General features: G+C 44.3%; 1 protein-coding gene across 1 annotated transcript in view; it reads left to right on the forward strand.

Annotated features, from left to right (window-relative positions):
- Positions 1-401: 401 nt before the first annotated feature.
- Positions 402-9,153, forward strand: part of nr1d1 (nuclear receptor subfamily 1, group d, member 1) — an 11,969-nt gene continuing 3,217 nt past the window's right edge. Inside the window, exons 1-5 of the mRNA XM_008287594.1 lie at positions 402-574; positions 6,981-7,226; positions 7,698-7,786; positions 8,338-8,482; positions 8,985-9,151. Of these exons, the coding sequence (XP_008285816.1) occupies positions 505-574; positions 6,981-7,226; positions 7,698-7,786; positions 8,338-8,482; positions 8,985-9,151 (717 nt within the window). The 5' untranslated portion in view covers positions 402-504. The remainder of the gene's footprint in view (positions 575-6,980; positions 7,227-7,697; positions 7,787-8,337; positions 8,483-8,984; positions 9,152-9,153) is intronic.

The following is a 9,153-nucleotide window of genomic DNA, read 5'->3' on the forward strand; positions in this document are numbered from 1 at the left end:
AAAGTTTAAATGTGACAAGTTAAAATATAAGATAATATAATACATAAAGAGATTCCCAAATAAAGTTTCACAGGTTGATCAGCACAACATTGAAAAACTACAACTCCACCTCCGCCTCCATTACCCACAATCCCCTTGTGCGGAGAGCAGAGGCAGCTCCACGTGCTCGGAGATTTAAAGAGTGCGTGCAGCTCAGAGGAGGGCGGGAAAGTGTGTCACTGGGGCACGAGGCTCTCCCCGCGGTCACATGGTCTCGTTTTCTGCCGCGTGCGGCCCCGCGAGCTCACAGCATCATCATCATCATCATCGTCATCATCGAAGCTGCTGCGCGCGCGCCCTGTTTGAACCACACAGAGCAGCGCGTGCAGCAGATGACAGAGTCCTCGTGCAGCAGACACACATCAGAGCAGTGCGAGACACGATCATGGAGTAGAACCAGAACCGAGTTCTTCTTTTATTTTCGGTGGTGTTCGGTCCTCCTACGTGACATTACCGGAGCTCAGGATGACGACCACCGCCATGGACACAAATAATAACAACAACAATAACAACAACAATAACAACGGCAGTACAGGTAAATAAGTCACTTTAAATCGCAGACAGCTAACTGAGTTTTACTGCGTCGATTGGTGGGTTTGTGTGAAGGTTCGAGCAGAGTTCGGTTCTGAACCGTCGCCTGCATGTCTGTGGTTCTGAGCTTTGTGTTTGTTAAAAAGCGTCACTTTTGATGTGGGAGTTGTTCAGCAGAGCTGCTGCGCGTCTAAACGCTCCTTGTGTTCGTCGCGAGCAGCCTCACCTGAGAGGCTGCAGACTGAGTCCCTTCATGGATAAACTCAGTTTGTGCGGCCGCGGTGCGTGTTGACGCAGCTGCTGCAGGTAAACTGAGTTTTCCGCTCAAAGGTTTTTAATGTGAAGCTTTTGACGCTCTGACGGTAAAACAGGAACCAGCTGGAGGTTCACGGAGAGCTTTGACGCGCGGCGCTATGGTGCGTTAGGAGACATGGGACCTGGTGAACAAGGGAACGAGCCCCCCGATCATCAAACCGAATCAATCAATAAATCATTCAGAGCTCTTCAGGACGCGGCAGATTGACGCTCCTGTGGCGGTGCGTAAAGACCGTCTGTTGGTAACTGTGTTTTACTGAGTTTCAGTGGTCCCGCAGGTTGAATCTGGACCGACGGGATCAGTCTGGTTGATCCCGCAGGTCCAGCTGGTGCCGCACTGTGTGTCTGCCTCCTCTCCGCACCGCCAGCATCGCATCATTATAAATGAAACAGTAAATGTGTATAAACCGGTGCCGGTGCTGCAGGATCATGTTTTGCGGTTGTTCGGACTCAGACGCCCCCCCCTCCTCGTCGCGCACATGTCCGCTCGTCATCACGGGGACCGTCACCGTGAATCCGCCCCGCATTTCGGGGAACTGGGTCACGATGACAGCGCTGGGTCGGCGGGTCGCGCGGTGTCAGGTGGATTTGGTACGTGTGTGCGTGGGCGCGTACGTGTGCGCTTGCTCGCTCCGTCACAGCGTCCGTTGCCGGTTCACATGGACCGGCACACCGAGCCATGTGCGCTTTGTTTTCACTGGGCTCGGCGCGCTGTGATTGGCTGCCCGGAAGGACTGAGCTCATTACGTAATTCGGCTCTCCCTGCTGCTGTTCGTTTCTGTACGGATCAAACTGCTGATCAGATCAATAATCAGTCACTGATCTGTGGACATAAACACAGTTTTTATGTTTTTATTTTGGACACTGAGTAAAAGTTTTGTTTTTCTTTAGGATTTTTGATGTAATCATTTATAAACTATGTCTTATTACAGCAGCTCGTATTTAAATATCTGCGCAGCCAATCAGTGACTCACATTCAGTCCGCAGCTGCTCAGAAATAAATCAGCAAAATACCTGCAACTCATTATCAGGACCGGTAATTATCAGCATGTCCACAGAAACACACAGCAGCAGCACAATTTCTGTGTTTTAATACTGATTCAAGAGCAAAAGTTCTGTGTTGGTAATAGTGAATCTAAAGTACATGTAGTATAAATATGACATGTTCTGTGTTTTCATCGTGACTCCAGAAAAACTGCAAACGTTTACAAGTTAGTTCCAGGTTTGTGGATTCATCACATTCTCAGACGACAGTTTCATCAGCTGATAAAGATGAAATATGAACGTGTAAACGAACAGATCCAGCTGAGTCACAGATTTGTCACATTTCAGAGTCTTTGCTGAGCTGCTGGAAGGAAAATGTGTCACAAGTGTAAAGTAATCAGGGCAATGATCGCTGTGACATAAAGCAGCTGCTGTAAATCTGATCAGACTGATTAAAACTGAAACTGTGAGGTTCAGGTCAAGACTTATGCTGCTTCAAATTGAGAAATGTAAAACCAGGTAGAAACACTACATTACCCATGAGGCTCAGCTGCTGTTGCTGTGGCGAAGGAGCCTGTTTCCATGGTTACCGCCTCCATTCCAAACTGATCAGAAACATTTTAACTGCTGAGTGTTTTATCAGGTTTCTACACAGTAGAATGATTTCCAGCTGCGGCCCTGTCATTGGCTGTTTGTGGCGCCCTGGGAGTTGTAGTCTGTGCTGCAGCTGGCGATAGCATCTCTTCAGTTGACATTTATTCATTCATAGAGCAGGTTGTGATATCTGTGGAGCTGAATCAATTATTCATCAACCATTAAACCCCTCTTATGGTGTTAATCGATGAAGCAGTTTGAGTCAAGTTTTCATAACAACTGTGCGAATTCTGTGGTTGCAGCTTGTTAAATGTGAATTTTCTGGTTTCTTTCCTCCTCTCTGACAGAAAACTTAATATCTTTGGACAAAACAAGACATTTAAGGAAACAGAGATCTTCCTTTTTTTTTTTTTTTTTTTTTACCATTTTCTGAAATTTTTGAGACCAAAGAGCTGATCGATAATAAAAACAAACTCCACTCAGGCACTGAACTGTGTGTTAAAACACTGTCAGCTGCAGGAGGAGCTCAGGGTGGATGGAGGGCATGAACAGTTCAGAGCGCAGGTTCACCTAATTCAGATTTATCAGCTCTTATCACCAGCAGGTCGCCCCCTCCTTCCCAGTCACCTTCAACTTCTGTGAATAACTGCATGTAAAACTTCTTGTGGTGGCGTCACCGTGGAAACATACAAAAACTCCAATCAGGCTGCTGAGTTTCTTTCTAAAGCAAACCGAAGCAAACATTTGAAATGTTGCAAGAAATGAAACTAGACAATGTGAATGAGGGTACAATAAACAGAGGAGAAGAAGACGGAAACAACAGTTGTTTGCCACAGACAATAGTTCACAAATAACCCACAACAAGATACAACAACTTCCTAAGAAGCCGGGATATGCGGAAAATAATTTTGCTTTGTGCTAATAAGAAAATATGTTAAAAAAAAAAAAAAAACAGCCATAAAGAGACACAGTAAGACATAACAATAACCACAAAGGGACAAACAACAGCAAAGAGACACAAAACAGCCACAAAGAGACACAAAAAGTTGCAAAATCACCACAAAGAGACACAAAATTAGCTAAAAGTGACAGAAAACAACAACAACAAGACGCAATGACCACTAAGAAAAACAAACAACTGCACAGAGATGCAAAAAGGCATTCTGTAGATCTAATATCATATATAATACAGTTGTGCTTCTTTCATTCGGCTGCTTTTGTGTATGTGTGTGTGTGATGAATGGCGGGAACGTGAGAACGTGTGCAGCAGGACGAGGTGTAGCAGTGGGCGGGGCCTGCTGCAGCCAGTCTCGTTGCAGTGGCGGCTGTGTGGGGGAGGCACGTGTCTGGGGAGGCGTGGCCAATCAGAGGACACGAGCCTACTGCACGAGGGAGGGAGGGAGGGAGGGACGGGGGAGGATTCACTGACACACTGTGACTGTACTATATTTACATAGTGCTGTATGTACTGTAGGTTACTGTAGTACTGCCGTATAGTATTACAGTACTGCAGTATAGTGCTCTCAGTATAATGTCTTTCAAAAGTATTCACTCGCCCTGGAAGTTGTCGTCTTTTATTGCTTTTCAGTATTAGATCATGGTCAATTTAATTTTGCTTTCTAAGTATATTTTGCAAAAAAAACAACAACAACAACATTCTTTAATGTGAAAGTGATGATTTCTACAAAGTAATGTCAAATAATTAAAAATATAAAACGAAAAATGAGTGACTGCATAAGTTTTCACCTCCTTTAAAGTGATTCAGCTAAGAAATGAAAGGAATATGGTACATGTGTAAATCTGCCTACAGCAGAACGTCCACAAACAATCAGTGACCAAACAAGAAAGAAACAAGTGAAGGAGGACACCGAGACACTTGTGACTGCTCTGAAGGAGTTACCAGCCTCAGAGGCTGACATGGGAGAGACAACAACTGTTGTCTGTTCTTCACCAGTCTAAGCTTTATGCTAAAGTGACAAAAGACAATGACACTGTTGAAAAAAAGCTCGTATTAAATCTGGTGTGGAGTTCACCAGAAGGCATGTGGGAGACTCTAAAGTCAACTGGAAGAAGGTTCTTTGGTCTGATGAGACCAAAATGGAGCTTTTCGTTAACCAGGCTAGTCGCTATGTTTGCCAGAGACAAAACACTGCACATCATCATAAATACACCATCCCCACTGTGGACCATGGAGGTGGCAGCATCATGATGTGAAGCATGGAGGTGGCAGCATCATGATGTGAAGCATGGAGGTGGCAGCATCATGATGTGAAGCATGGAGGTGGCAGCATCATGATGTGAAGCACGGTCGTGAGTACGAGCTTGCAACCCCTTCAGAGGAGTCACAGGTGTATTGGTGACCTCGTGTCTTTTCTGCTCAGTCACTCCATTTTTGAGGTTGTGCTGTTCTCAGCAGAGATTCATACAAGTTCAGTTTTCAGAGGAAAGAAAGAAAGATGACTATAAACTTCTCGTTTTTTTGGGAGGGGGGGTTCATTTGCGTCAGTCTGCGTCTTTCCGTGGTGTTTTTGTCTTCTCGTGGTTTCTTTGTTACGTGTTAGTTACCACAGATTTTTTTTCAATTTACATCTCCCTTGTGTGTGTCTGTGGGACTGTGCGTGTCTCAGGTGTCGCAGATTGTTGTCGTTGCATTGTTGCTGTCTTGGTGACCCAGTTAGCTGTAGCCCCATTGTGTTACATAGCAGGTGTAATGGATCAGAGTCAGGACGGTGTGCATGACTCACCACGTGTTTACAGCATCGCACAACACCTGAACAATATTACACAACACCTGAACAGTGTCACACAACACCTGAACTCCATCACAAAACATCTGCACAACATCATACAACAAACACTTGAACAACATCATCTGCTCGCTTCTCTGTGAGGATGTTTGGCTGCAGTTTAGTTGAAATGAAGTGATGTCAGTGTGCATCAGTGTGTAGAGGAACAGGAAAATTAGCTTTAAACAACCACAAAGACACAAACAATCCCAAACAGACACAAAAAGTCACGAAATGACCACAGACTGTGTGTTTCTGTGTGAGTCTGTGTGTTATGATGGAAGCCGCAGCAGGTTTGTGAATAAATTCAGACGGTGTGTCATTCAGACAAAAGGCTTCGTCACGTGCAGCTCTGACACGTGCAGCTGCAGCGTCGCATCAACACACATTCACACCTGCATCACAGTAACACACAGTCAGAGAGACTCACACTCAGTGAACAGGTTCAGTGAATCTGCACAGCGTCATTAAAACATGTACAAGAGTCTGATGAAGCCTCATCCAGCAGCTCAGTGTTCATGTTGTCACTGTTCTGCTGCACTCACTGTCTGTACACAACCTGCTGCGCACCACATGATGACAAGGAGACACAAATTACCACAAACTGATAAAAATATGACTGCAAAGATGCATAAAATTACCACAAACAGGCACAAAATGATTGCAAATAGATACAAAACCACCAAAAAGAGACACAAATCGATCGCAAAGAAACACAAAATGACTCCAAAGAAACACAAAGAGACACAACATGACCACAAAGAGAAAGAAAAGACACTCGACTACAGAGACACAAACAAACACAAATCCACTACAAAGAGACACCAAATGACACACATCGACTACAAAAACACACAAATCTTCTCCAAATGCACACACGGGGCTCAGAGCCCAGGTTTAGAAACACATGTAGTATGTTACAGTCCAGAGGAGGGAGGAGTCTGCATACAGGCTGTTCCCTCACCCCCCTTTCTATGTTCCCGGAATTCCTAGAAAGTCTGTTTGTTTTGAACTTTTACTACACCCCCCCCACCCCCCCTTTGTTACCACGACGACAGGGAAACATCCAGGCAAAAACACCACCTCCTTCCCCCTCCCACTGCGCCCAGAGGCTCCGCCCCCTCATGCCGAGCAGCGTGAGGTCACTGAACTGAACCATTTAGTTTGAGAGCTTCAGTCTGGGAGCAGCTGCAGCAGAGACAGAGACAAAGATTCATATTCAGTCACATCACATCTCCACCTCTCAATAGTTAGGCACAAAACACCACAAATCCACGATGAAAAGTCACAAATCGACCACAAAAAGACACAACAAAAAAACCCCTCACAAATCTCCTACCAAAAGACACAAATCTTCCACAGAGAGTCACAAATGGCCCACAAAGACACAACTCGAGTTTTTCTGGCTCTCTTGCTGCCAGATTTTTACCCTTGATTTTACAGATCTTTTTTTAGAGTGCACTTTTCCCTCTGAGACGCTGCAGTGTATTTATAATCAAATGAGTGCGTTTTAATGCTATCATCGTATCGGTGTTCTCTGTTCTCCGGTTTGACTCCTAGAACATCATCTATCAGTAGTTAAAGCTTCACCAACTGAATTTTATCAGTTAACCTTTAGATTATTTTCTGGATTCCAGTTTGTTTGTGAAATGTCAAAAAGTCCAGTTCAGTCAATATAAAGTCTTTGAACTCTGACCACAGTAATACCTGAGCTTCTCTGTTCTCCTGCAGGAGGTGTTATCTCCTATGTGGGTTCCTGTGGAGGTTCTCCGACCAGAACCAGTCCAGTCTCCATGTACAGCGAGAACTCCTCGTCCTCCCTGACTCCGCCCTTCCTCAGCAGCAGCTCCAGTTCTGGTTCAGCAGGAGACGACGGTTCCTCCTCAGCCTCCTCCTCGGCTGGAGGTTCTCCTCGAGGCCGCGATGATGGAGGTTCTCTGAGGGCATCGCCCAGCAAGTCTGTGGCCAGTCTGACCAGTAAGAACCCAGTTTGTTCTGTTACTGAGTGGAAATGAGGGATCGCATATTTAAAAGAGTGAAGCTGACAAGAATTCAACTCCTGTCATGGTTCTTTAATCAGTTTGTTGGTTTCAAACAAACAATAAAATAAATATTGGACAAATTAAACCAAAAAATGAGTTGCGTTTTCCATTGGAAAAATGTAAAAATGGGCCAGTTTTATGTTTTTATGTTGTTTAAAAAGGATAAAAGAAAAAAAGCCCGTTTTCATTTTTCCATTTCAGTTTTTAGTTTAAATTGGAAAAAAGGCACAATTTCAATTTTTGCTGTTTCTTTAAACCGGAAAAAAGAAAAAATGGGCCAAGTTTTCATTTTTCAGGGTTTTTTTGTTCACTGTTGGTCTAAAATATAACAAAAAAATTCTCCTTTTTGGTTTAAAATTGTCTGTCAGTACTGAACACTCTGTAAAGCAGTGATTCTGTGTTTCAGAGCTGAATGGGATGATGCTGCTCTGTAAGGTCTGTGGTGACGCTGCCTCAGGTTTCCACTATGGAGTTCATGCCTGTGAAGGCTGCAAGGTGAGAAAACATCACTGACTGATTCACCATCAGCACAGATTACAATACAGTCCAAAGCACGAGGAACCACACGCGTTCTGCTCTCAAGCCAGTTGAGCTTGAAATAAATTTGTGGAACCACGTTAAAAGTCTCAGATTTAATGTTGTTCCTTGGTTGTATTCAGTCACAGAAAATGTTGAAAAGCTGTTTTATAACCAGTGGATAAATAAACCTAATCTGTAGATGAAGTAAATGTTCCACAGAGCTCTGAGTGACTGTACCTGCAGACTATCAGCCTGAATGAAGCTTCAACCAACATAAACAGCTGGTATTAGCATCGTATTTACCAGATTTTACATGTAATAGTCCTTCAAAATGAGCAGTAACAACTGAGATTAATGAGAACAGATCGTCCTGCAGGATACAGACGTTGTTTTCTAACTTTATTTCACACTAAATACGCCTGAAGAGCTGAACATTTGTCAATGTAGACCTGAATCAGCTGAGTAGAAGTGACTCAGACAGGTGTACAGGTGTGTGTCTGACTGCCGTGTTCCGTGTCGTCCTGCAGGGGTTCTTCCGTCGCAGCATCCAGCAGAACATCCAGTACAAGAAGTGTCTGAAGAACGAGAGCTGTACCATCATGCGGAGCAACAGGAACCGCTGCCAGCAGTGTCGCTTCAAGAAATGCCTTTCTGTGGGCATGAGCCGAGACGGTGAGTGGACACCTGTGACAGTCATGTTTTCTAAAGAACCCACAAAGATGCCCTCAAAGAACCATTGAGAAATAGTTCCTTTAGGCACCATTAATGTCACTCCAAAGAACTTCTTCTTTAAGATGCCCTCAAAGAAATATTTTTTCATGTAGTTCTTTGCAGCAGTTCTGGGTTCCTTCATTAGAACACACTTTATATTTTTGCTTCTGGACTGCTGGTCAGACAGAACAACATGTTCTAAGATGTCAGTTTGGGATTTGTGAAACTGTGATGAACATTTCTCTGTTTTCAGATTCAAATAATTCATCCAGAATAAAATAATGTTGAGCTGCACCTCTAATGTAATGCTGTTACCTGTTACCAAACCAAAGAACTCCAGTAAACGAGTAACCGAATAACAAAGAACCATCCTCTAAATAAAGAGGTTCTTCAGCTGGTGATGGAGACGATCGTCAGTGTGAACCTGCAGTAACACTTCTTCCTCCTCTTCTTTTGTCCTCAGCCGTTCGTTTTGGGCGGATCCCGAAGCGTGAGAAGCAGCGGATGTTGGCGGAGATGCAGAGTGCCATGAACAACATGGTGAACAACCAGCTGCAGAGCGACTTCCAGCTCGCCAGCCTCTCATCTTCATCTTCCTCCTCCTCCTCCTCTTCCTCCTCTTCATCCTCCTC

Source organism: Stegastes partitus, unplaced genomic scaffold (assembly GCF_000690725.1).
Source record: "Stegastes partitus isolate 25-593 unplaced genomic scaffold, Stegastes_partitus-1.0.2 Scaffold508, whole genome shotgun sequence".
NCBI classification, from domain to species: domain Eukaryota; kingdom Metazoa; phylum Chordata; class Actinopteri; family Pomacentridae; genus Stegastes; species Stegastes partitus.